Source organism: Petromyzon marinus, chromosome 83 (genome assembly GCF_048934315.1).
Source record: "Petromyzon marinus isolate PM22_M1 ecotype Great Lakes invasive population chromosome 83, UKy_Petmar_22M1.pri1.0, whole genome shotgun sequence".
Classification (NCBI taxonomy): Eukaryota; Metazoa; Chordata; class Hyperoartia; order Petromyzontiformes; family Petromyzontidae; genus Petromyzon; species Petromyzon marinus.
Window position 1 is genome coordinate 2397667 of NC_133748.1, and position 26102 is coordinate 2423768.

The 26102-nt window shown below is 54.6% G+C and overlaps 1 protein-coding gene across 2 annotated transcripts in view; it reads left to right on the forward strand.

Annotated features, from left to right (window-relative positions):
* LOC116958792 (uncharacterized) overlaps positions 1 to 22132 on the forward strand; it is a 95408-nt gene extending 73276 nt beyond the window's left edge. For both annotated transcript variants that reach the window (XM_076057662.1, XM_076057661.1), the window contains 4 exons: positions 12328 to 12696; positions 16899 to 17355; positions 18218 to 18507; positions 21977 to 22132. In XM_076057662.1, the coding sequence (XP_075913777.1) occupies positions 12328 to 12696; positions 16899 to 17355; positions 18218 to 18507; positions 21977 to 22042 (1182 nt within the window). In that variant the 3' untranslated portion in view covers positions 22043 to 22132. The remainder of the gene's footprint in view (positions 1 to 12327; positions 12697 to 16898; positions 17356 to 18217; positions 18508 to 21976) is intronic.
* Positions 22133 to 26102: the final 3970 nt, after the last annotated feature.

The window sequence follows — 26102 nt, forward strand, 5'->3', positions numbered from 1 at the left end:
TCTGTGGGTCTCTGTGTGTCTCTGTGAGTCTCTGTGTGTCTCTGTGGGTCTCTGTGGGTCTCTGTGAGTTTCTGTGTGTCTCTGTGTGTCTCTGTGTCTCTGTGGGTCTCTGTGAGTCTCTGTGAGTCTCTGTGAGTCTCTGTGGGTCTCTGTGTGTCTCTGTGAGTCTCTGTGGGTGTCTGAGGGTCTCTGTGGGTCTCTGTGTGTCTCTGTGGGTCTCTGTGTGTCTCTGTGTCTCTGTGTCTCTGTGAGTCTCTGTGAGTCTCTGTGGGTCTCTGTGAGTCTCTGTGGGTCTCTGTGTGTCTCTGTGAGTCTCTGTGGGTGTCTGAGGGTCTCTGTGGGTCTCTGTGGGTCTCTGTGAGTCTCTGTGTGTCTCTGTGGGTCTCTGTGGGTCTCTGTGGGTGTCCGTGGGTCTCTGTGAGTCTCTGTGGGTGTCTGTGGGTCTCTGTGAGTCTCTGTGGGTCTCTGTGTGTCTCTGTGGGTCTCTGTGGGTCTCTGTGTGTCTCTGTGAGTCTTTGAGTCTCTGTGGGTCTCTGTGGGTCTCTGTGGGTCTCTCTGGGTCTCTGTGTGTCTCTGTGAGTCTCTGTGAGTCTCTGTGTGTCTCTGTGAGTCTCTGTGGGTCTCTGTGTGTCTCTGTGAGTCTCTGTGTGTCTCTGTGGGTCTCTGTGGGTCTCTGTGAGTTTCTGTGTGTCTCTGTGTGTCTCTGTGTCTCTGTGGGTCTCTGTGAGTCTCTGTGAGTCTCTATGTGTCTCTGTGTGTCTCTGTGGGTCTCTATGTGTCTCTGTGGGTCTCTGTGTGTCTCTGTGGGTCTCTGTGTGTCTCTGTGTCTCTGTGTCTCTGTGAGTCTCTGTGAGTCTCTGTGGGTCTCTGTGAGTCTCTGTGGGTCTCTGTGTGTCTCTGTGAGTCTCTGTGGGTGTCTGAGGGTCTCTGTGGGTCTCTGTGGGTCTCTGTGGGTCTCTGTGAGTCTCTGTGGGTCTCTGTGGGTCTCTGTGGGTCTCTGTGAGTCTCGTTGGGTCTCTGTGAGTCTCTGTGGGTCTCTGTGGGTCTCTGTGGGTCTCTGTGAGTCTCTGTGAGTCTCTGTGTGTCTCTGTAAGTCTCTGTGTGTCTCTGTGAGTCTCTGTGAGTCTCTGTGGGTCTCTGTGGGTCTCTGTGAGTCTCTGTGGGTCTCTGTGGGTCTCTGTGAGTCTCTGTGAGTCTCTGTGGGTCTCTGTGAGTCTCTGTGGGTCTCTGTGTGTCTCTGTGGGTCTCTGTGGGTCTCTGTGAGTCTCTGTGAGTCTCTGTGGGTCTCTGTGAGTCTCTGTGGGTCTCTGTGGTCTCTGTGGGTCTCTGTTAGTCTCTGTGGGTCTCTGTGGGTCTCTGTGAGTCTCTGTGGGTCTCTGTGAGTCTCTGTGTGTCTCTGTGGTCTCTGTGGGTCTCTGTGAGTCTCTGTGAGTCTCTGTGAGTCTCTGTGGGTCTCTGTGAGTCTCTGTGAGTCTTTGTGTGTCTCTGTGTGTCTCTGTGAGTCTCTGTGTGTCTCTGTGAGTCTCTGTGAGTCTCTGAGTCTCTGTGTGTCTCTGTGAGTCTCTGTGGGTCTCTGTGTGTCTCTGTGAGTCTCTGTGTGTCTCTGTGGGTCTCTGTGAGTCTCTGTGAGTCTCTGTGGGTCTCTGTGGGTCTCTGTGAGTCTCTGAGTCTCTGTGTGTCTCTGTGGGTCTCTGTGTGTCTCTGTGGGTCTCTGTGAGTCTCTGTGTGTCTCTGTGGGTCTCTGTGAGTCTCTGTGTGTCTCTGTGAGTCTCTGTGGGTCTCTGTGAGTCTCTGTGAGTCTCTGTGTATCTCTGTGTGTCTCTGTGAGTCTCTGTGAGTCTGTGTGTCTCTGTGAGTCTCTGTGTGTCTCTGTGTGTCTCTGTGAGTCTCTGTGAGTCTGTGGGTCTCTGTGAGTCTCTGTGAGTCTCTGTGTGTCTCTGTGAGTCTCTGTGAGTCTCTGTGTGTCTCTGTGTGTCTCTGTGAGTCTCTGTGAGTCTCTGTGGGTCTCTGTGGGTCTCTGTGAGTCTCTGTGGGTCTCTGTGGGTGTCTGTGGGTCTCTGTGAGTCTCTGTGGGTCTCTGTGAGTCTCTGTGGGTCTCTGTGGGTCTCTGTGGGTCTCTGTGGGTCTCTGTGTGTCTCTGTGTGTCTCTGTGAGTCTCTGTGTGTCTCTGTGTGTCTCTGTGTGTCTCTGTGAGTCTCTGTGTGTCTCTGTGGGTCTCTGTGAGTCTCTGTGTGTCTCTGTGGGTCTCTGTGGGTCTCTGTGGGTCTCTGTGAGTCTCTGTGTGTCTCTGTGGGTCTCTGTGAGTCTCTGTGGGTCTCTGTGGGTCTCTGTGAGTCTCTGTGAGTCTCTGTGGGTCTCTGTGAGTCTCTGTGGGTCTCTGTGGTCTCTGTGGGTCTCTGTTAGTCTCTGTGGGTCTCTGTGGGTCTCTGTGAGTCTCTGTGGGTCTCTGTGAGTCTCTGTGTGTCTCTGTCGTCTCTGTGGGTCTCTGTGAGTCTCTGTGAGTCTCTGTGGGTCTCTGTGAGTCTCTGTGGGTCTCTGTGTGTCTCTGTGGGTCTCTGTGGGTCTCTGTGAGTCTCTGTGAGTCTCTGTGGGTCTCTGTGAGTCTCTGTGGGTCTCTGTGGTCTCTGTGGGTCTCTGTTAGTCTCTGTGGGTCTCTGTGGGTCTCTGTGAGTCTCTGTGGGTCTCTGTGAGTCTCTGTGTGTCTCTGTGGTCTCTGTGGGTCTCTGTGAGTCTCTGTGAGTCTCTGTGAGTCTCTGTGGGTCTCTGTGAGTCTCTGTGAGTCTCTGTGTGTCTCTGTGTGTCTCTGTGAGTCTCTGTGTGTCTCTGTGAGTCTCTGTGAGTCTCTGAGTCTCTGTGTGTCTCTGTGAGTCTCTGTGGGTCTCTGTGTGTCTCTGTGAGTCTCTGTGTGTCTCTGTGGGTCTCTGTGAGTCTCTGTGAGTCTCTGTGGGTCTCTGTGGGTCTCTGTGAGTCTCTGAGTCTCTGTGTGTCTCTGTGGGTCTCTGTGTGTCTCTGTGGGTCTCTGTGAGTCTCTGTGTGTCTCTGTGGGTCTCTGTGAGTCTCTGTGTGTCTCTGTGAGTCTCTGTGGGTCTCTGTGAGTCTCTGTGAGTCTCTGTGTATCTCTGTGTGTCTCTGTGAGTCTCTGTGAGTCTGTGTGTCTCTGTGAGTCTCTGTGAGTCTCTGTGTGTCTCTGTGTGTCTCTGTGAGTCTCTGTGAGTCTGTGGGTCTCTGTGAGTCTCTGTGAGTCTCTGTGTGTCTCTGTGAGTCTCTGTGAGTCTCTGTGTGTCTCTGTGTGTCTCTGTGAGTCTCTGTGAGTCTCTGTGGGTCTCTGTGGGTCTCTGTGAGTCTCTGTGGGTCTCTGTGGGTGTCTGTGGGTCTCTGTGAGTCTCTGTGGGTCTCTGTGAGTCTCTGTGGGTCTCTGTCGGTCTCTGTGGGTCTCTGTGTGTCTCTGTGTGTCTCTGTGAGTCTCTGTGTGTCTCTGTGTGTCTCTGTGTGTCTCTGTGAGTCTCTGTGTGTCTCTGTGTGTCTCTGTGGGTCTCTGTGAGTCTCTGTGTGTCTCTGTGGGTCTCTGTGGGTCTCTGTGGGTCTCTGTGAGTCTCTGTGTGTCTCTGTGGGTCTCTGTGAGTCTCTGTGGGTCTCTGTGGGTCTCTGTGAGTCTCTGTGAGTCTCTGTGGGTCTCTGTGAGTCTCTGTGGGTCTCTGTGGTCTCTGTGGGTCTCTGTTAGTCTCTGTGGGTCTCTGTGGGTCTCTGTGAGTCTCTGTGGGTCTCTGTGAGTCTCTGTGTGTCTCTGTGGTCTCTGTGGGTCTCTGTGAGTCTCTGTGAGTCTCTGTGAGTCTCTGTGGGTCTCTGTGAGTCTCTGTGAGTCTCTGTGTGTCTCTGTGAGTCTCTGTGAGTCTCTGAGTCTCTGTGTGTCTCTGTGAGTCTCTGTGGGTCTCTGTGTGTCTCTGTGAGTCTCTGTGTGTCTCTGTGGGTCTCTGTGAGTCTCTGTGAGTCTCTGTGGGTCTCTGTGGGTCTCTGTGAGTCTCTGAGTCTCTGTGTGTCTCTGTGGGTCTCTGTGTGTCTCTGTGGGTCTCTGTGAGTCTCTGTGTGTCTCTGTGGGTCTCTGTGAGTCTCTGTGTGTCTCTGTGAGTCTCTGTGGGTCTCTGTGAGTCTCTGTGAGTCTCTGTGTATCTCTGTGTGTCTCTGTGAGTCTCTGTGAGTCTGTGTGTCTCTGTGAGTCTCTGTGAGTCTGTGGGTCTCTGTGAGTCTCTGTGGGTCTCTGTGGGTCTCTGTGAGTCTCTGTGGGTCTCTGTGGGTCTCTGTGTGTCTCTGTGGGTCTCTGTGGGTCTCTGTGGGTCTCTGTGTGTCTCTGTGGGTCTCTGTGAGTCTCTGTGAGTCTGTGTGGGTCTCTGTGAGTCTCTGTGAGTCTCTCTGGGTCTCTGTGTGTCTCTGTGGGTCTCTGTGGGTCTCTGTGTGTCTCTGTGGGTCTCTTTGAGTCTCTGTGAGTCTCTGTGAGTCTCTCTGGGTCTCTGTGTGTCTCTGTGGGTCTCTGTGGGTCTCTGTGTGTCTCTGTGGGTCTCTGTGAGTCTCTGTGAGTCTCTGTGGGTCTCTCTGGGTCTCTGTGTGTCTCTGTGGGTCTCTGTGTGTCTCTGTGGGTCTCTGTGAGTCTCTGTGTGTCTCTGTGGGTCTCTGTGAGTCTCTGTGTGTCTCTGTGAGTCTCTGTGGGTCTCTGTGAGTCTCTGTGAGTCTCTGTGTATCTCTGTGTGTCTCTGTGAGTCTCTGTGAGTCTGTGTGTCTCTGTGTGTCTCTGTGTGTCTCTGTGAGTCTCTGTGGGTCTCTGTGGGTCTCTGTGAGTCTGTGGGTCTCTGTGAGTCTCTGTGGGTCTCTGTGGGTCTCTGTGAGTCTCTGTGGGTCTCTGTGAGTCTCTGTGAGTCTCTGTGGGTCTCTGTGGGTCTCTGTGAGTCTCTGTGTGTCTCTGTGAGTCTCTGTGTGCCTCTGTGAGTCTCTGTGTGTCTCTGTGGGTCTCTGTGTGTCTCTGTGAGTCTCTGTGAATCTCTGTGAGTCTCTGTGGGTCTCTTTGTGTCTCTGTGAGTCTCTGTGAGTCTCTGTGGGTCTCTGTGGGTCTCTGTGAGTCTCTGTGTGTCTCTGTGAGTCTCTGTGTGTCTCTGTGAGTCTCTGTGTGTCTCTGTGGGTCTCTGTGTGTCTCTGTGAGTCTCTGTGAGTCTCTGTGAGTCTCTGTGGGTCTCTTTGTGTCTCTGTGAGTCTCTGTGAGTCTCTGTGGGTCTCTGTGTGTCTCTGTGGGTCTCTGTGGGTCTCTGTGGGTCTCTGTGAGTCTCTGTGAGTCTCTGTGGGTCTCTGTGTGTCTCTGTGGGTCTCTATGGGTCTCTGTGGGTCTCTATGCATCTCTGTGTGTCTCTGTGGGTCTCTGTGAGTCTCTGTGTGTCTCTGTGGGTCTCTGTGGGTCTCTGTGAGTCTCTGTGGGTCTCTGTGAGTCTCTGTGTGTCTGTGTGAGTCTCTGTGGGTCTCTGTGGGTCTCTGTGGGTCTCTGTGGGTCTCTGTGAGTCTCTGTGTGTCTGTGTGAGTCTCTGTGGGTCTCTGTGGGTCTCTGTGGGTCTCTGTGAGTCTCTGTGGGTCTCTGTGGGTCTCTGTGGGTCTCTGTGAGTCTCTGTGGGTCTCTGTGTGTCTCTGTGGGTCTCTGTGAGTCTCTGTGTGTCTCTGTGAGTCTCTGTGGGTCTCTGTGGGTCTCTATGGGTCTCTGTGAGTCTCTGTGAGTCTCTGTGTGTCTCTGTGTGTCTCTGTGTGTCTCTGTGAGTCTCTGTGGGTCTCTGTGTGTCTCTGTGAGTCTCTGTGGGTCTCTGTGTGTCTCTGTGGGTCTCTGTGAGTCTCTGTGTGTCTCTGTGGGTCTCTGTGGGTCTCTGTGGGTCTCTGTGTGTCTCTGTGAGTCTCTGTGAGTCTCTGTGTGTCTCTGTGTGTCTCTGTGGGTCTCTGTGTGTCTCTGTGAGTCTCTGTGGGTCTCTGTGTGTCTCTGTGAGTCTCTGTGGGTCTCTGTGAGTCTCTGTGGATCTCTGTGGGTCTCTGTGAGTCTCTGTGGGTCTCTGTGTGTCTCAGAGTCTATGTGAGTCTCTGTGGGTCTCTGTGAGTCTCTGTGGGTCTCTGTGAGTCTCTGTGGGTCTCTGTGTGTCTCTGTGAGTCTCTGTGTGTCTCTGTGGGTCTCTGTGGGTCTCTGTGAGTCTCTGTGTGTCTCTGTGGGTCTCTGTGTGTCTCTGTGAGTCTGTGTGTCTCTGTGAGTCTCTGTGTGTCTCTGTGAGTCTCTGCGTGTCCCTGTGTGTCTCTGTGAGTCTCTGTGAGTCTCTGTGTGTCTCTGTGAGTCTCTGTGGGTCTCTGTGGGTCTCTGTGTGTCTGTGTGTGTCTCTGTGGGTCTCTGTGGGTCTCTCTGGGCCTCTGTGTGTCTCTGTGAGTCTCTGTGTGTCTCTGTGAGTCTCTGTGGGTCTCTGTGTGTCTCTGTGAGTCTCTGTGTGTCTCTGTGGGTCTCTGTGGGTCTCTGTGAGTTTCTGTGTGTCTCTGTGTGTCTCTGTGTCTCTGTGGGTCTCTGTGAGTCTCTGTGAGTCTCTGTGAGTCTCTGTGGGTCTCTGTGTGTCTCTGTGAGTCTCTGTGGGTGTCTGAGGGTCTCTGTGGGTCTCTGTGTGTCTCTGTGGGTCTCTGTGTGTCTCTGTGTCTCTGTGTCTCTGTGAGTCTCTGTGAGTCTCTGTGGGTCTCTGTGAGTCTCTGTGGGTCTCTGTGTGTCTCTGTGAGTCTCTGTGGGTGTCTGAGGGTCTCTGTGGGTCTCTGTGGGTCTCTGTGAGTCTCTGTGTGTCTCTGTGGGTCTCTGTGGGTCTCTGTGGGTGTCCGTGGGTCTCTGTGAGTCTCTGTGGGTCTCTGTGAGTCTCTGTGGGTCTCTGTGTGTCTCTGTGGGTCTCTGTGGGTCTCTGTGTGTCTCTGTGAGTCTTTGAGTCTCTGTGGGTCTCTGTGAGTCTCTGTGGGTCTCTGTGGGTCTCTGTGAGTCTCGGTGGGTCTCTGTGAGTCTCTGTGGGTCTCTGTGGGTCTCTGTGAGTCTCTGTGTGTCTCTGTGAGTCTCTGTGTGTCCCTGTGTGTCTCTGTGAGTCTCTGTGAGTCTCTGTGTGTCTCTGTGAGTCTCTGTGGGTCTCTGTGGGTCTCTGTGTGTCTCTGTGTGTCTCTGTGTGTCTCTGTGGGTCTCTGTGGGTCTCTCTGGGTCTCTGTGTGTCTCTGTGAGTCTCTGTGAGTCTCTGTGTGTCTCTGTGAGTCTCTGTGGGTCTCTGTGTGTCTCTGTGAGTTCTCTGTGTGTCTCTGTGGGTCTCTGTGGGTCTCTGTGAGTTTCTGTGTGTCTCTGTGTGTCTCTGTGTCTCTGTGGGTCTCTGTGAGTCTCTGTGAGTCTCTATGTGTCTCTGTGTGTCTCTGTGGGTCTCTATGTGTCTCTGTGGGTCTCTGTGTGTCTCTGTGGGTCTCTGTGTGTCTCTGTGTCTCTGTGTCTCTGTGAGTCTCTGTGAGTCTCTGTGGGTCTCTGTGAGTCTCTGTGGGTCTCTGTGTGTCTCTGTGAGTCTCTGTGGGTGTCTGAGGGTCTCTGTGGGTCTCTGTGGGTCTCTGTGGGTCTCTGTGAGTCTCTGTGGGTGTCTGAGGGTCTCTGTGGGTCTCTGTGGGTCTCTGTGGGTCTCTGTGAGTCTCTGTGGGTCTCTGTGGGTCTCTGTGGGTCTCTGTGAGTCTCGTTGGGTCTCTGTGAGTCTCTGTGGGTCTCTGTGGGTCTCTGTGGGTCTCTGTGAGTCTCTGTGAGTCTCTGTGTGTCTCTGTGAGTCTCTGTGTGTCTCTGTGAGTCTCTGTGAGTCTCTGTGGGTCTCTGTGGGTCTCTGTGAGTCTCTGTGGGTCTCTGTGGGTCTCTGTGAGTCTCTGTGAGTCTCTGTGGGTCTCTGTGAGTCTCTGTGGGTCTCTGTGTGTCTCTGTGGGTCTCTGTGGGTCTCTGTGAGTCTCTGTGGGTCTCTGTGAGTCTCTGTGGGTCTCTGTGGTCTCTGTGGGTCTCTGTTAGTCTCTGTGGGTCTCTGTGGGTCTCTGTGAGTCTCTGTGGGTCTCTGTGAGTCTCTGTGTGTCTCTGTGGTCTCTGTGGGTCTCTGTGAGTCTCTGTGAGTCTCTGTGAGTCTCTGTGGGTCTCTGTGAGTCTCTGTGAGTCTCTGTGTGTCTCTGTGTGTCTCTGTGAGTCTCTGTGTGTCTCTGTGAGTCTCTGTGAGTCTCTGAGTCTCTGTGTGTCTCTGTGAGTCTCTGTGGGTCTCTGTGTGTCTCTGTGAGTCTCTGTGTGTCTCTGTGGGTCTCTGTGAGTCTCTGTGAGTCTCTGTGGGTCTCTGTGGGTCTCTGTGAGTCTCTGAGTCTCTGTGTGTCTCTGTGGGTCTCTGTGTGTCTCTGTGGGTCTCTGTGAGTCTCTGTGTGTCTCTGTGGGTCTCTGTGAGTCTCTGTGTGTCTCTGTGAGTCTCTGTGGGTCTCTGTGAGTCTCTGTGAGTCTCTGTGTATCTCTGTGTGTCTCTGTGAGTCTCTGTGAGTCTGTGTGTCTCTGTGAGTCTCTGTGTGTCTCTGTGTGTCTCTGTGAGTCTCTGTGAGTCTGTGGGTCTCTGTGAGTCTCTGTGAGTCTCTGTGTGTCTCTGTGAGTCTCTGTGAGTCTCTGTGTGTCTCTGTGTGTCTCTGTGAGTCTCTGTGAGTCTCTGTGGGTCTCTGTGGGTCTCTGTGAGTCTCTGTGGGTCTCTGTGGGTGTCTGTGGGTCTCTGTGAGTCTCTGTGGGTCTCTGTGAGTCTCTGTGGGTCTCTGTGGGTCTCTGTGGGTCTCTGTGGGTCTCTGTGTGTCTCTGTGTGTCTCTGTGAGTCTCTGTGTGTCTCTGTGTGTCTCTGTGTGTCTCTGTGAGTCTCTGTGTGTCTCTGTGTGTCTCTGTGGGTCTCTGTGAGTCTCTGTGTGTCTCTGTGGGTCTCTGTGGGTCTCTGTGAGTCTCTGTGTGTCTCTGTGGGTCTCTGTGAGTCTCTGTGGGTCTCTGTGGGTCTCTGTGAGTCTCTGTGAGTCTCTGTGGGTCTCTGTGAGTCTCTGTGGGTCTCTGTGGTCTCTGTGGGTCTCTGTTAGTCTCTGTGGGTCTCTGTGGGTCTCTGTGAGTCTCTGTGGGTCTCTGTGAGTCTCTGTGTGTCTCTGTGGTCTCTGTGGGTCTCTGTGAGTCTCTGTGAGTCTCTGTGAGTCTCTGTGGGTCTCTGTGAGTCTCTGTGAGTCTCTGTGTGTCTCTGTGTGTCTCTGTGAGTCTCTGTGAGTCTCTGAGTCTCTGTGTGTCTCTGTGAGTCTCTGTGGGTCTCTGTGTGTCTCTGTGAGTCTCTGTGTGTCTCTGTGGGTCTCTGTGAGTCTCTGTGAGTCTCTGTGGGTCTCTGTGGGTCTCTGTGAGTCTCTGAGTCTCTGTGTGTCTCTGTGGGTCTCTGTGTGTCTCTGTGGGTCTCTGTGAGTCTCTGTGTGTCTCTGTGGGTCTCTGTGAGTCTCTGTGTGTCTCTGTGAGTCTCTGTGGGTCTCTGTGAGTCTCTGTGAGTCTCTGTGTATCTCTGTGTGTCTCTGTGAGTCTCTGTGAGTCTGTGTGTCTCTGTGAGTCTCTGTGAGTCTGTGGGTCTCTGTGAGTCTCTGTGGGTCTCTGTGGGTCTCTGTGAGTCTCTGTGGGTCTCTGTGGGTCTCTGTGTGTCTCTGTGGGTCTCTGTGGGTCTCTGTGGGTCTCTGTGTGTCTCTGTGGGTCTCTGTGAGTCTCAGTGAGTCTGTGTGGGTCTCTGTGAGTCTCTGTGAGTCTCTCTGGGTCTCTGTGTGTCTCTGTGGGTCTCTGTGGGTCTCTGTGTGTCTCTGTGGGTCTCTGTGAGTCTCTGTGAGTCTCTGTGAGTCTCTCTGGGTCTCTGTGTGTCTCTGTGGGTCTCTGTGGGTCTCTGTGTGTCTCTGTGGGTCTCTGTGAGTCTCTGTGAGTCTCTGTGGGTCTCTCTGGGTCTCTGTGTGTCTCTGTGGGTCTCTGTGTGTCTCTGTGGGTCTCTGTGAGTCTCTGTGTGTCTCTGTGGGTCTCTGTGAGTCTCTGTGTGTCTCTGTGAGTCTCTGTGGGTCTCTGTGAGTCTCTGTGAGTCTCTGTGTATCTCTGTGTGTCTCTGTGAGTCTCTGTGAGTCTGTGTGTCTCTGTGTGTCTCTGTGTGTCTCTGTGAGTCTCTGTGGGTCTCTGTGGGTCTGTGGGTCTCTGTGAGTCTCTGTGAGTCTCTGTGGGTCTCTGTGGGTCTCTGTGAGTCTCTGTGTGTCTCTGTGAGTCTCTGTGTGTCTCTGTGAGTCTCTGTGTGTCTCTGTGGGTCTCTGTGTGTCTCTGTGAGTCTCTGTGAGTCTCTGTGAGTCTCTGTGGGTCTCTTTGTGTCTCTGTGAGTCTCTGTGAGTCTCTGTGGGTCTCTGTGGGTCTCTGTGAGTCTCTGTGTGTCTCTGTGAGTCTCTGTGTGTCTTTGTGAGTCTCTGTTTGTCTCTGTGGGTCTCTGTGTGTCTCTGTGAGTCTCTTTGAGTCTCTGTGAGTCTCTGTGGGTCTCTTTGTGTCTCTGTGGGTATCTGTGTGTCTCTGTGGGTCTCTGTGGGTCTCTGTGGGTCTCTGTGAGTCTCTGTGGGTCTCTGTGTGTCTCTGTGGGTCTTTATGGGTCTCTGTGGGTCTCTATGCATCTCTGTGTGTCTCTGTGGGTCTCTGTGAGTCTCTGTGTGTCTCTGTGGGTCTCTGTGGGTCTCTGTGAGTTTCTGTGGGTCTCTGTGAGTCTCTGTGTGTCTGTGTGAGTCTCTGTGGGTCTCTGTGGGTCTCTGTGGGTCTCTGTGGGTCTCTGTGAGTCTCTGTGTGTCTGTGTGAGTCTCTGTGGGTCTCTGTGGGTCTCTGTGAGTCTCTGTGGGTCTCTGTGGGTCTCTGTGGGTCTCTGTGAGTCTCTGTGTGTCTCTGTGGGTCTCTGTGGGTCTCTGTGGGTCTCTGTGAGTCTCTGTGGGTCTCTGTGTGTCTCTGTGGGTCTTTATGGGTCTCTGTGGGTCTCTATGCATCTCTGTGTGTCTCTGTGGGTCTCTGTGAGTCTCTGTGTGTCTCTGTGGGTCTCTGTGGGTCTCTGTGAGTCTCTGTGGGTCTCTGTGAGTCTCTGTGTGTCTGTGTGAGTCTCTGTGGGTCTCTGTGGGTCTCTGTGGGTCTCTGTGGGTCTCTGTGAGTCTCTGTGTGTCTGTGTGAGTCTCTGTGGGTCTCTGTGGGTCTCTGTGAGTCTCTGTGGGTCTCTGTGGGTCTCTGTGAGTCTCTGTCGGTCTCTGTGTGTCTCTGTGGGTCTCTGTGAGTCTCTGTGTGTCTCTGTGAGTCTCTGTGGGTCTCTGTGGGTCTCTGTGGGTCTCTGTGAGTCTCTGTGAGTCTCTGTGTGTCTCTGTGTGTCTCTGTGAGTCTCTGTGGGTCTCTGTGTGTCTTTGTGAGTCTCTGTGGGTCTCTGTGTGTCTCTGTGGGTCTCTGTGGGTCTCTGTGAGTCTCTGTGGGTCTTGGTGGGTCTCTGTGGGTCTCTGTGTGTCTCTGTGGGTCTCTGTGAGTCTCTGTGAGTCTCTGTGTGTCTCTGTGGGTCTCTGTGAGTCTCTGTGTGTCTCTGTGAGTCTCTGTGGGTCTCTGTGTGTCTCTGTGAGTCTGTGGGTCTCTGTGTGTCTCTGTGAGTCTCTGTGAGTCTCTGTGGGTCTCTGTGAGTCTCTGTGAGTCTCTGTGGGTCTCTGTGGGTCTCTGTGGGTCTCTGTGTGTCTCTGTGAGTCTCTGTGGGTCTCTGTGGGTCTCTGTGTGTCTCTGTGAGTCTCTGTGGGTCTCTGTGAGTCTCTGTGAGTCTCTGTGGGTCTCTGTGGGTCTCTGTGTGTCTCTGTGAGTCTCTGTGGGTCTCTGTGGGTCTCTGTGGGTCTCTGTGTGTCTCTGTGAGTCTCTGTGGGTCTTTGTGAGTCTCTGTGAGTCTCTGTGTGTCTCTGTGAGTCTCTGTGGGTCTCTGTGGGTCTCTGTGGGTCTCTGTGAGTCTCTGTGGGTCTCTGTGTGTCTCTGTGAGTCTCTGTGGGTCTCTGTGAGTCTCTGTGAGTCTCTGTGAGTCTCTGTGGGTCTCTGTGTGTCTCTGTGAGTCTCTGTGAGTATCTGTGAGTCTCTGTGTGTCTCTGTGGGTCTCTGTGTGTCTCTGTGTGTCTCTGTGGGTCTCTGTGTGTCTCTGTGAGTCTTTATGCCTTTGCCCCCCACCGTACCCCCCCGCCCACCGTGCCCCCCACCGTGCCCCCCACCGTGCCCCCCACCGTGCCCCCCACCGTGCCCCCAACCAGCTGAACACTCTGGACGTCTCCTGCAACCCCAGCACGCTGGCCGCTGTGCTGGGGTTCCTGCGGCAAGCGGTCCCCTGGGAATCCCGCAACGGATCTGAGTCCGGATCCAAATCCCGGTCCGGATCGCAACCCCAATCGGGATCGCAACCACAACCGGGATCGCAATCACAACCGGGATCGCAGTCACAACCGGGATCGCAATCCCAATCCGCATCCAAATCCCGGTCCGGATCCCAATCCGGATCGCGGTCCGGGTCCGGACCACGCCGTCGCCGTGGCGCCGAGCCGGCCAATCGTGAGCGGCCTGGAGAGTCACGTGACGGCGACGACCACGACGTCGCCTCGCAGAGGCAGCAGTGCAGCAAAGTGGTGGGTGGGGGTGGGGGTGGGTGGGGGTGGGGGTGGGGGAGGTGGGTGAGTGAGTGGGTGAGTGGGTGGTGAGTGAGTGGGTGGGTGGGTGGGTGAGTGGGTGGGTGAGTGGGTGAGTGGGTGGGTGAGTGGGTGAGTGAGTGGGTGAGTGGGTGGGTGAGTGAGTGAGTGGGTGAGTGAGTGGGTGGGTGAGTGGGTGGGTGAGTGGGTGGGTGGGTGGGTGAGTGGGTGGGTGAGTGGGTGAGTGAGTGGGTGAGTGGGTGGGTGAGTGAGTGAGTGGGTGAGTGGGTGAGTGAGTGGGTGAGTGGGTGGGTGAGTGGGTGAGTGAGTGGGTGAGTGGGTGAGTGAGTGGGTGAGTGGGTGAGTGAGTGGGTGAGTGAGTGGGTGGGTGAGTGAGTGAGTGGGTGGGTGAGTGGGTGAGTGAGTGGGTGAGTGGGTGGGTGAGTGGGTGAGTGAGTGGGTGAGTGGGTGGGTGAGTGGGTGAGTGAGTGGGTGAGTGGGTGAGTGAGTGGGTGAGTGGGTGAGTGAGTGGGTGAGTGAGTGGGTGGGTGAGTGAGTTGGTGAGTGAGTGGGTGGGTGAGTGAGTTGGTGAGTGGTGAGTGGGTGAGTGGGTGAGTGAGTGGGTGAGTGAGTGGGTGAGTGAGTGAGTGGTGAGTGAGTGAGTGGGTGAGTGGTGAGGGAGTGAGTGGTGAGTGAGTGAGTGGTGAGTGAGTGGGTGAGTGAGTGGGTGGGTGAGTGAGTTGGTGAGTGAGTGGGTGGGTGAGTGAGTTGGTGAGTGGGTGAGTGAGTGAGTGGGTGAGTGAGTGAGTGGGTGAGTGAGTGGGTGAGTGAGTGAGTGGTGAGTGAGTTGGTGAGTGAGTGAGTGAGTGGTGAGTGAGTGAGTGAGTGGTGAGTGAGTGAGTGGGTGAGTGAGTGGGTGGGTGAGTGAGTTGGTGAGTGAGTGGGTGGGTGAGTGGGTGTGTGAGTGGGTGAGTGGTGAGTGGGTGAGTGGGTGAGTGAGTGGGTGAGTGGTGAGGGAGTGAGTGAGTGGGTGGGTGGGTGAGTGGGTGAGTGAGTGGGTGAGTGGGTGAGTGAGTGAGTGGTGAGTGAGTGGGTGAGTGAGTGAGTGGGTGGTGGGTGAGTGGTGGGTGAGTGGTTAATGAGTGAGTGGGTGAGTGAGTGAGTGGTGAGTGAGTGGTGAGTGAGTTGGTGAGTGAGTTGGTGAGTGAGTGAGTGTGTGAGTGAGTGGTGAGTGAGTTGTTGAGTGAGTGGTGAGTGAGTGTATGAGTGAGTGGTGAGTGAGTGTATGAGTGAGTTGGTGAGTGAGTGAGTGGTGAGTGAGTGGTGAGTGAGTGGTGATTGAGTGAGTGGTGAGTGAGTGGGTGGGTGAGCGAGTGGGTGAGTGAGTGAGTGAGTGGTGAGTGAGTTGGTGGGTGAGTGAGTGGGTGGGTGAGTTGGTGAGTGGGTGAGTGGTGAGTGAGTGAGTGGGTGGGTGAGTGAGTGGGTGAATGAGTGAGTGGTGAGTGAGTTGTTGAGTGAGTGAGTGGTGAGTGAGTGTATGAGTATGTGAGTGAGTTGGTGAGTGGGTGAGTGGTGAGTGGGTGAGTGGGTGAGTGAGTGGGTGAGTGAGTGGGTGAGTGAGTGAGTGGTGAGTGAGTGAGTGGGTGAGTGGTGAGGGAGTGAGTGGTGAGTGAGTGAGTGGTGAGTGAGTGGGTGAGTGAGTGGGTGGGTGAGTGAGTTGGTGAGTGAGTGGGTGGGTGAGTGAGTTGGTGAGTGGGTGAGTGAGTGAGTGGGTGAGTGAGTGGGTGAGTGAGTGGGTGAGTGAGTGGGTGAGTGAGTGAGTGGTGAGTGAGTTGGTGAGTGAGTGAGTGAGTGGTGAGTGAGTGAGTGAGTGGTGAGTGAGTGGAGGAGGTGTGGGTGGGTGAGTGAGTTGGTGAGTGAGTGGGTGGGTGAGTGGGTGTGTGAGTGGGTGAGTGGTGAGTGGGTGAGTGGGTGAGTGAGTGGGTGAGTGGTGAGGGAGTGAGTGAGTGGGTGGGTGGGTGGTTGGTGAGTGAGTGGGTGAGTGGTGATTGAGTGTGAGTGAGTGGGTGAGTGAGTGAGTGAGTGGGTGGTGGAGGGTGCGTGGGTGAGTGGTGAGTGAGTGAGTGGGTTAATGAGTGAGTGGGTGAGTGAGTGAGTGGTGAGTGAGTGGTGAGTGAGTTGGTGAGTGAGTTGGTGAGTGAGTGAGTGTGTGAGTGAGTGGTGAGTGAGTTGTTGAGTGAGTGGTGAGTGAGTGGTGAGTGAGTGTATGAGTGAGTGGTGAGTGAGTGTATGAGTGAGTTGGTGAGTGAGTGAGTGGTGAGTGAGTGGTGAGTGAGTGGTGATTGAGTGAGTGGTGAGTGAGTGGGTGGGTGAGCGAGTGGGTGAGTGAGTGAGTGAGTGGTGAGTGAGTTGGTGGGTGAGTGAGTGGGTGGGTGAGTTGGTGAGTGGGTGAGTGGTGAGTGAGTGAGTGAGTGGGTGGGTGGTGAGTGGGTGAATGAGTGAGTGGTGAGTGAGTTGTTGAGTGAGTGAGTGGTGAGTGAGTGTATGAGTATGTGAGTGAGTTGGTGAGTGGGTGAGTGGTGAGTGAGTGAGTGGGTGAGTGGTGAGTGAGTGAGTGGGTGAGTAAGTGAGTGGGTGAGTGGTGGGTGAGTGGTGAGTGAGTGAGTGGTGAGTGGTGAGTGAGTGGGTGAGTGAGTGATGAGTGAGTGAGTGAGTGGTGAGTGAGTTGGTGAGTGAGTGAGTGAGTGAATGAGTGGTGAGTGAGTGGTGAGTGAGTGGGTGAGTGGGTGAGTGAGTGGGTGAGTGAGTGGTGATTGAGTGAGTGAGTGGGTGAATGAGTGGTGAGTGAGTGGTGAGTGAGTGGGTGAGTGGGTGAGTGAGTGGGTGGGTGAGTGAGTTGGTGAGTGGGTGAGTGAGTGGGTGAGTGGGTGAGTGGTGAGGAGTGAGTGAGTGAGTGGGTGAGTGAGTGAGTTGGTGAGTGGTGAGTGAGTGAGTGGGTGGGTGAGTGGTGAGTGAGTGAGTGGGTGAGTGAGTGAGTTGGTGAGTGGTGAGTGAGTGGTGAGTGAGTGTATGAGTGAGTGAGTTGGTGAGTGAGTGGTGAGTGAGTGTATGAGTGAGTGAGTTGGTGAGTGAATGGGTGAGTGGTGAGTGAGTGGTGAGTGGGTGGGTGAGTGGGTGAGTGAGTGGGTGAGTGGGTGAGTGGGTGAGTGAGTGGGTGAGTGAGTGGGTGGGTGAGTGAGTTGGTGAGTGAGTGGGTGGGTGAGTGAGTTGGTGAGTGGGTGAGTGGTGAGTGGGTGAGTGGGTGAGTGAGTGGGTGAGTGGTGAGGGAGTGAGTGGTGAGTGAGTGAGTGGTGAGTGAGTGGGTGAGTGAGTGGGTGGGTGAGTGAGTTGGTGAGTGGGTGAGTGGTGAGTGGGTGAGTGGGTGAGTGAGTGGGTGAGTGGTGAGGGAGTGAGTGGTGAGTGAGTGAGTGGTGAGTGAGTGGGTGAGTGAGTGGGTGGGTGAGTGAGTTGGTGAGTGAGTGGGTGGGTGAGTGAGTTGGTGAGTGGGTGAGTGAGTGAGTGGGTGAGTGGGTGAGTGAGTGGGTGAGTGAGTGGGTGAGTGAGTGAGTGGTGAGTGAGTTTGTGAGTGAGTGAGTGAGTGGTGAGTGAGTGAGTGAGTGGTGAGTGAGTGAGTGGGTGAGTGAGTGGGTGGGTGAGTGAGTTGGTGAGTGAGTGGGTGGGTGAGTGAGTTGGTGAGTGGGTGAGTGGTGAGTGGGTGAGTGGGTGAGTGAGTGGGTGAGTGGTGAGGGAGTGAGTGGTGAGTGAGTGAGTGGTGAGTGAGTTGGTGAGTGGGTGAGTGAGTGAGTGGGTGAGTGGGTGAGTGAGTGGGTGAGTGAGTGGGTGAGTGAGTGAGTGGTGAGTGAGTTGGTGAGTGAGTGAGTGGTGAGTGAGTGAGTGAGTGGTGAGTTAGTGAGTGGGTGAGTGAGTTGGTGAGTGAGTGAGTGAGTGGTGAGTGAGTGAGTGGGTGAGTGGGTGAGTGAGTGAGTGGTGAGTGAGTTGGTGAGTGAGTGGTGAGTGAGTGAGTGGGTGAGTGGGTGAGTGAGTGAGTGAGTGGTGAGTGAGTGAGTGGTGAGTGAGTTGGTGTGTGGTGAGTGAGTGAGTGAGTGGGTGAGTGGTGAGTGAGTCATTAATGATGATCTCACCCCCCCCCGCCCCCCAAACAGAGGGACCCCCCCCGAACTCTCATCCACGCCTCCATCCATCGACTCCGCCTCCTCCTGCTCTGCTCCGCCCCCAACTCCGCCCCCAACTCCGCCCCCAACTCCGCCCCCAAACTCCGCCCCCAACTCCACCCCAAACTCCGCCCCCAACTCCGCCCCCAACTCCGCCCCCTACCCCGCCCCCAACCCCGCCCCCAACCCCGCCCCCCCGGGTACCCGAATGCTCCGCGTCGCCGTGGCGACCGTCGCCGACGCCGCCGTCTCCGTGGCGACGGGCGGCGGCGTTGCCGTGGAGCTGTCCGGCTCCCTGGGGGGCCTGGGGCTCGGGGACCTGACGGCCGGCGTGACGGGGGTCGGGAGGTCGCGCGGCGGTGCCGACGGGGTCGCCGTGGTCGCCGTGGGCAACCTGGAGGCTCGGCCGAGGAGGAGACGGAGCGCCGCGTTGGCGTTCACTGTGCAGGTGAGGAGGCGATGGTGGTGGTGGTGGCGGTGGGGGGTCACGGTGGTGGTGGTGGTGGTGGTGGCGGTGGTGGCGGTGGTGGTGGTGGTGGTGGTGGTGTTGATGGTGTTCACGGTGGCCGTGTTGGTGGTGGTGGTGGTGTTCATGGTGGCCTGGTTGGTGGTGGTGTTGGTGGTGGTGGTGTTCATGGTGGCCTGGTTGGTGGTGGTGTTGGTGGTGGTGGTGTTCACGGTGGCCCTGTTGGTGGTGGCGGTGGTGTTGGTGGTGTTGTTGGTGGTGGCGGTGTTCACGGTGGCCTGGTTGGTGGTGGTGGCGGTGTTCACGGTGGCCTGGTTGGTGGTGTTGGTGGTGGTGTTGGCGGTGTTCACGGTAGCCTGGTTGGTGGTGGTGTTGGTGGTGGTGGTGTTGGTGTTCACGGTGGCCTGGTTGGTGGTGGCGGTGTTCACGGTGGCCTGGTTGGTGGTGTTGGTGGTGGTGGTGTTGGTGGTGGTGGTGTTGGTGGTGGCGGTGTTCCCGGTGGCCTGGTTGGTGGTGTCTGTGTTCACGGTGGCCGTGTTGGTGGTGCGGTGTTCACGGTGGCCTGGTTGGTGGTGTCGGTGTTCACCATGGCCGTGTTGGTGGTGTCGGTGTTCCCGGTGGCCTGGTTGGTGGTGTCTGTGTTCACGGTGGCCGTGTTGGTGGTGCGGTGTTCACGGTGGCCTGGTTGGTGGTGTCGGTGTTCACCATGGCCGTGTTGGTGGTGTCGGTGTTCACGGTGGCCTGGTTGGTGGTGGCTGTGTTCACGGTGGCCTGGTTGGTGGTGGTGGTGTTGGTGGTGTCTGTGTTCACGGTGTGTACCCCCCTCTCTCTCCCCGCCCCCCAGAGAGGAGGAGTCTCTCGCGATGGGCTCGGTGCCCTGCGGGTGTCCCGCTGCCGCGTCCGTGCGGGCTCCCTCCTCTACCGCCACCCCGGGGCCTGCCTCAGGCTTCTGGGCCGCTCGCTAGGCGAGATGGCGGACGCCCTGCGGGACGCCCTGCGGACAGCACCTCCGCTTCGGGAGTCCACCCACGTGTCCACCCTGGCGTCCACCCTGGCGTCCACCCACGAGTCTACCCACGTGTCCACCCTGGCGTCCACCCACGTGTCCACCCACAGGGCCAGACAGAGCCCACGGTGAGAACGAGCAGCTGCAGCAGGTTGTAGCAGGATGTAGCAGCAGGATGTAACAGCAGGTTGTAGCAGCAGGATGTAACAGCAGGATGTAACAGGATGTAACAGCAGGGTGTAACAGCAGGTTGTAGCAGCAGGATGTAACAGCAGGATGTAACAGGATGTAACAGCAGGGTGTAACAGGAAGTAACAGGATGTAACAGCAGGGTGTAACAGGAAGTAACAGCAGGATGTAACAGCAGGATGTAACAGCAGGGTGTAACAGGATGTAACAGCAGGATGTAACAGCAGGATGTAACAGCAGGGTGTAACAGGAAGTAACAGCAGGATGTAACAGCAGGATGTAACAGCAGGATGTAGCAGCAGGATGTAACAGCAGGATGTAACAGCAGGTTGTAACAGCAGGTTGTAGCAGGATGTAACAGGATGTAACAGCAGGATGTAGCAGCAGGATGTAACAGCAGGATGTAACAGCAGGACGTAACAGCAGGATGTAACAGCAGGATGTAACAGGATGTAGCAGCAGGATGTAGCAGGATGTAACAGCAGGATGTAACAGCAGGAAGTAACAGCAGGATGTAACAGCAGGATGTAGCAGCAGGATGTAACAGGATGTAACAGCAGGTTGTAACAGCAGGATGTAACAGCAGGATGTAGCAGCAGGATGTAACAGCAGGATGTAACAGCAGGATGTAACAGCAGGATGTAACAGCAGGATGTAACAGCAGGATGTAGCAGCAGGATGTAACAGCAGGATGTAACAGCAGGATGTAACAGCAGGAAGTAACAGCAGGATGTAACAGCAGGATGTAACAGCAGGATGTAGCAGCAGGATGTAACAGGATGTAACAGCAGGTTGTAACAGCAGGATGTAACAGCAGGGTGTAGCAGCAGGATGTAACAGCAGGGTGTAACAGCAGGATGTAACAGCAGGATGTAACAGCAGGATGTAACAGCAGGATGTAACAGCAGGATGTAACAGGATGTAACAGCAGGTTGTAACAGCAGGGTGTAACAGCAGGATGTAACAGCAGGGTGTAACAGCAGGATGTAACAGCAGGATGTAGCAGCAGGATGTAGCAGGATGTAGCAGCAGGATGTAACAGCAGGATGTAACAGCAGGATGTAACAGCAGGATGTAACAGCAGGTTGTAGCAGCAGGATGTAACAGCAGGATGTAGCAGCAGGATGTAACAGATGTAACAGCAGGTTGTAGCAGGATGTAACAGCAGGATGTAACAGCAGGATCTAACAGCAGGTTGTAGCAGCAGGTTGTAACAGGATGTAACGGCAGGATGTAACAGCAGGATGTAACAGCAGGATGTAACAGCAGGATGTAACAGCAGGTTGTAGCAGGATGTAACAGGATGTAGCAGCAGGATGTAGCGGCAGGATGTAACAGCAGGATGTAACAGCAGGATGTAACAGGATGTAACAGCAGGTTGTAACAGCAGGGTGTAACAGCAGGATGTAACAGCAGGGTGTAACAGCAGGATGTAACAGCAGGATGTAGCAGCAGGATGTAGCAGGATGTAGCAGCAGGATGTAACAGCAGGATGTAACAGCAGGATGTAACAGCAGGATGTAACAGCAGGATGTAACAGCCAGGATGTAACAGCAGGATGTAACAGCAGGATGTAACAGCAGGATGTAACAGCAGGATGTAACAGCAGGTTGTAGCAGCAGGATGTAACAGCTGGATGTAGCAGCAGGATGTAACAGATGTAACAGCAGGTTGTAGCAGGATGTAACAGCAGGATGTAACAGCAGGATCTAACAGCAGGTTGTAGCAGCAGGTTGTAACAGGATGTAACGGCAGGATGTAACAGCAGGATGTAACAGCAGGATGTAACAGCAGGTTGTAGCAGGATGTAACAGGATGTAGCAGCAGGATGTAGCGGCAGGATGTAACAGCAGGATGTAACAGCAGGATGTAACAGCAGGATGTAACAGCAGGATGTTACAGCAGGATGTAACAGCAGGTTGTAACAGCAGGATGTAACAGCATGATGTAACAGCAGGATGTAACAGCAGGATGTAACAGGATGTAACAGGAAGTAGCAGCAGGATGTAACATCATGATGTAACAGGATGTAACAGGAAGTAACAGGATGATGTAACAGGAAGTAGCAGGATGATGTAACAGGAAGTAACAGCAGGATGTAACAGCAGGATGTAACAGCAGGATGTAACAGCATGATGTAACAGGATGATGTAACAGGAAGTAACAGCAGGTTGTAACGGCAGGATGTAACAGGATGTAGTAGCAGGATGTAACAGGATGATGTAACAGGAAGTAACCGGATGATGTAACAGGAAGTAACAGCAGGATGTAACAGCAGGTTGTAACAGGTTGTAACAGGATGATGTAACAGCAGGAAGTAACAGGATGACGTAACAGGATGTAACAGCAGGTTGTAACAGGATGATGTAACAGCATGATGTAACAGGATGATGTAACAGCATGATGTAACAGGATGATGTAACAGCATGATGTAACAGGATGATGTAACAGGATGATGTAACAGGATGAAGTAACAGCAGGATGTAATAGGATGATGTAACAGGATGATGTAACAGGATGATGTAACAGGATGATGTAACAGGATGATGTAACAGGATGATGTAACAGCATGATGTAACAGCAGGTTGTAGTAGCATGATGTAACAAGATGTAACATCATGATGTAACAGGAAGTAACAGGATGATGTAACAGGATGATGTAACAGCAGGATGTAATAGGATGATGTAACAGGATGATGTAACAGGATGATGTAACAGCATGATGTAACAGCATGATGTAACAGGATGATGTAACAGGTTGATGTAACAGCAGGATGTAACAGGATGATGTAACAGGATGATGTAACAGCATGATGTAACAGCATGATGTAACAGGATGATGTAACAGCATGATGTAACATGATGTAACAGGATGATGTAACAGGATGATGTAACAGGATGATGTAACAGGAAGTAACAGGATGATGTAATAGGATGATGTAACAGGATGATGTAACAGGATGATGTAACAGGCAGGATGGTGTAACAGGATGATGTAACAGGATGATGTAACAGGATGATGTAACAGGATGATGTAACAGGATGATGTAACAGGAAGTAACAGGATGATGTAACAGCATGATGTAACAGGATGTAACAGGATGATGTAACAGGATGATGTAACAGGAAGTAACAGCAGGATGATGTAACAGGATGATGTAACAGGATGATGTAACAGGATGATGTAACAGGATGATGTAACAGGATGATGTAACAGGAAGTAACAGGATGATGTAACAGCATGATGTAACAGGATGTAACAGGATGATGTAACAGGATGATGTAACAGGATGATGTAACAGGAAGTAACAGCAGGATGATGTAACAGGATGATGTAACAGGATGATGTAACAGCAGGATGATGTAACAGCTGGTTGCGTGTCGATCTTCCCCTTGGGTGGACATCAGCCTGGCGGGCGACGCCGACGAGAAGGAGGTGGTGGACGACGAGGAGGAGAAGGTGGACGACGATGAGGTGGAGGAGGTGGTGGAGGAGGTGGTGGACGAGGAGGAGGTGGAGGAGGTGGTGCTGGTGGACGTGGAGGTGGAGTCGCCCGTTGTCGTCCTGCCGCGTCGGCCGGGCGACCGTGCGGCCCCTCTCCTGGTGGCCCACCTGGGCCACGTGTCCCTGGTGGGCCACCACCACCTGGGCCACCGCCTGGGCCACCAGGTGGGCCACCTGGGCCACCATCTGGGCCACCAGGTGGGCCACCGCCAGGTGGGCCACCACCAGGTGGGCCACCACCTGGGTCACCACCTGGGCCACCGGGTGGGCCACCTGGGCCACCCGGTGGGCCACCCGGTGGGCCACCACCTGGGCCACCAGGTGGGTCACCACCAGGTGGGCCACCTGGGCCACCACCTGGGCCACCAGGTGGGCCACCACCTGGGCCACCAGGTGAGTCACCACCTGGGCCACCAGGTGGGCCACCACAAGGGCCACCACAAGGGCCACCACCTGGGCCACCACCTGGGCCACCACCTGGTGCAAAACCACGGCCTGGGCGCGGCGTGGCGGTGGTGGAGGGCCCCGCGGGAGGTGGACGACGAGGAGGTGGACGACGAGGAGGAGGAGGAGGAGGTGGACGACGAGGAGGAGGAGGAGGGATTTGGGACATGGTGGAGGACGAGGAGGTGGAGGACGAGGTGGAGGAGGAGCGGGAGGCCAGGGCCAGAGGGATCGAAGGTGGAGCTCCGCGTTAGGGACGTCCGGGCGTTTGCCGTGAACGTTCCTGCGAGAGGAGGTGGAGACGGAACGACGGGGCGTGGCGGCGGCGGCGGTGGTGGTGGTGGAGCGGAGGAGGAGGATCTGACGTGGGTGGTGGAAAAGGATGTGGGTGAGTGAGTGGGTGAGTGAGTGGGTGAGTGAGTGGGTGAGTGGGTGAGTGGGTGAGTGGGTGGGTGAGTGAGTGGGTGAGTGAGTGGGTGAGTGGGTGGGTGAGTGAGTGGGTGAGTGGGTGGGTGAGTGAGTGGGTGAGTGGGTGAGTGGGTGGGTGAGTGGGTGGGTGAGTGGGTGAGTGAGTGGGTGAGTGGGTGGGTGGGTGGGTGAGTGAGTGGGTGGTGAGTGGGTGAGTGGGTGGTGAGTGGTGAGTGGGTGAGTGAGTGGGTGAGTGAGTGTGTGGGTGAGTGGGTGAGTGGTGAGTGGGTGAGTGGGTGGGTGGGTGAGTGAGTGAGTGAGTGGGTGACTTAGTGAGTGGGTGGGTGGGTGAGTGAGTGGGTGGGTGAGTGGGGTGAGTGAGTGAGTGGGTGAGTGAGTGGGTGGGTGAGTGGGTGAGTGGTGAGTGGGTGAGTGGGTGGGTGGGTGAGTGAGTGAGTGAGTGGGTGACTTAGTGAGTGGGTGGGTGGGTGAGTGAGTGGGTGGGTGAGTGGGGTGAGTGAGTGAGTGGGTGAGTGAGTGGGTGGGTGAGTGGGTGAGTGGTGAGTGGGTGAGTGGGTGGGTGGGTGAGTGAGTGAGTGAGTGGGTGACTTAGTGAGTGGGTGGGTGGGTGAGTGAGTGGGTGGGTGAGTGGGGTGAGTGAGTGAGTGGGTGAGTGAGTGGGTGGGTGGGTGAGTGACTTCACTCCTCTACCCCACCAGGAATCCCCGTGCTGTACGCCACATCGCTGGACATCACCGCCCGCAGAGACGCCACCACCACCGCCACCACCGCCACCACCGCCACCACCGCCACCTCGTCGACCACCTCGTCATCTCGCAGCCAACGTCGTCACGGCTGGAACATCGAGTGTGCGTTCACCACTGGTGTAAAGGTTTGTACCATCAGCAGCAGCAGCAGCATCATCGTCATCATCAGTAGCAGCAGTAGCAGTATCAGCAGCATCATCAGCAGTAGCAGTATCAGCAGCATCATCATCAGTAGCAGCAGTATCAGCATCATCATCAGTAGCAGCAGTAGCAGTATCATCATCAGTAGCAGCAGCATCATCATCAGCATCGTCATCATCAGTAGCAGCATCATCATCAGCAGCAGCAGTAGTAGCATCAGCAGCATCATCATCATCAGCATCGTCATCATCAGTAGCAGCAGCAGCAGTAGTAGCATTAGCAGCAGCATCATCATCATCAGCATCGTCATCATCAGCAGCGGTAGAACAGCAGTGTGGTGGTGGTGTGGTAGTGGTGATTGTTGTGATGGTTGTTGTTGTTGTGGTGGTTGTTGTTGTGGTGGTGATGGTTGTTGTTGTGGTGGTGGTTGTTGTTGTGGTTGTTGTGGTGGTTGTTGTTGTGGTGATGGTTGTTGTTGTGGTGATGGTTGTTGTTGTGGTGGTGATTGTTGTTGTGGTTGTTGTTGTTGTGGTGGTGGTGATGGTTTTGGTGGTGGTTGTTGTGGTGGTGGTTGTTGTGGTAGTGGTGATGATTGTTGTTGTTGTGGTGGTTGTTGTTGTGGTGGTGATGATTGTTGTGGTGGTGATGATTGTTGTTGTGTTTGTTGTTGTGGTGGTGATGATTGTTGTGGTGGTGATGATTGTTGTGGTGGTGATGGTTGTTGTTGTGTTTGTTGTTGTTGTGGTGGTGGTGATGATTGTTGTTGGTGTTTGTTGTTGTGGTGGTGATGATTGTTGTTGTGGTGGTGATGGTTGTTGTTGTTGTGGTGGTTGTTGTTGTGGTGGTGGTGATGATTGTTGTTGTGTTTGTTGTTGTGGTGGTGATGATTGTTGTGGTGGTGATGATTGTTGTGGTGGTGGTGGTGATGGTTGTTGTTGTGTTTGTTGTTGTGGTGGTGATGATTGTTGTTGTGGTGGTGGTGATGGTTGTTGTTGTGGTGGTTGTTGTTGTGGTGGTGATGGTTGTTGTGGTGGTGATGATTGTTGTTGTGGTTGTTGTTGTGGTGGTGATGATTGTTGTTGTGATTGTTGTTGTGGTGATGATTGTTGTTGTGGTTGTTGTTGTGGTGGTGATGATGGTTGTTGTTGTGGTGGTTGTTGTTGTGGTGGTGGTTGTTGTTGTGGTGGTGATGATTGTTGTTGTGATGATTGTTGTGGTTGTTGTTGTTGTTTTGTTGTTGTTGTGGTGGTTGTTGTGGTGTTGGTGATGATTGGTTGTTGTGGTGGTTGTTGTTGTTGTTGCGGTGATGTCCTCAGGTGGACCTGGTGAAGGACGTCTTTGAGCAGATCCTAGAGACGATGGACAACATCGCTCCCAACACTCGTGGGGACGAGCTGCTGGTGGTGGACAACCTCCACCACCAGCAGCAGTGCACCAAGCAAGGTTCTACAACTCCACCATCACCTCCACCACCATCACCACCACCACTACTACCACCATCATCATCATCATCCACCACCATCACCACCATCATCACCATCACCACTACCACCATCACCACTACCACCTCCACCTCCACCACCTCCACCATCACCACCATCACCACCTCCACCACCACCTCCACCACCTCCACCACCACCACCACTACCACCACCTCCACCACCTCCACCATCACCACCATCACCACCACCACCATCACCACCACTACCACCACCACCATCACCACCACCACCATCACCACCATCACCACCACCACCATCACCACCATCACCACCACCACCATCACCACCATCACCACCATCACCACCATCACCACTACTACCACCATCACCACCACCATCACCACCACCTCCACCATCATCACCATCACCGCCACCATCATCACCACCACCACCATCACCACCACCACTACCACCACCATCACCACCACCACCACTACCACCACCATCACCACCACCACTACCACCACCATCATCACCATCACCACCACCATCACCACCACCACCATCACTACCACCACCATCATCACCACCACCTCCACCATCATCACCATCACCTCCACCATCATCACCATCACCACCATCACCACCATCACCACCACTACTACCACCATCATCATCATCACCACCACCATCACCACCATCACCATCACCACCATCACTACCACCACCATCATCACCACCACTACCACCACCACCATCAGCACCACCACCACTACCACCACCACCATCACCACCACCACCATCATCACCATCATCACCACTACTAC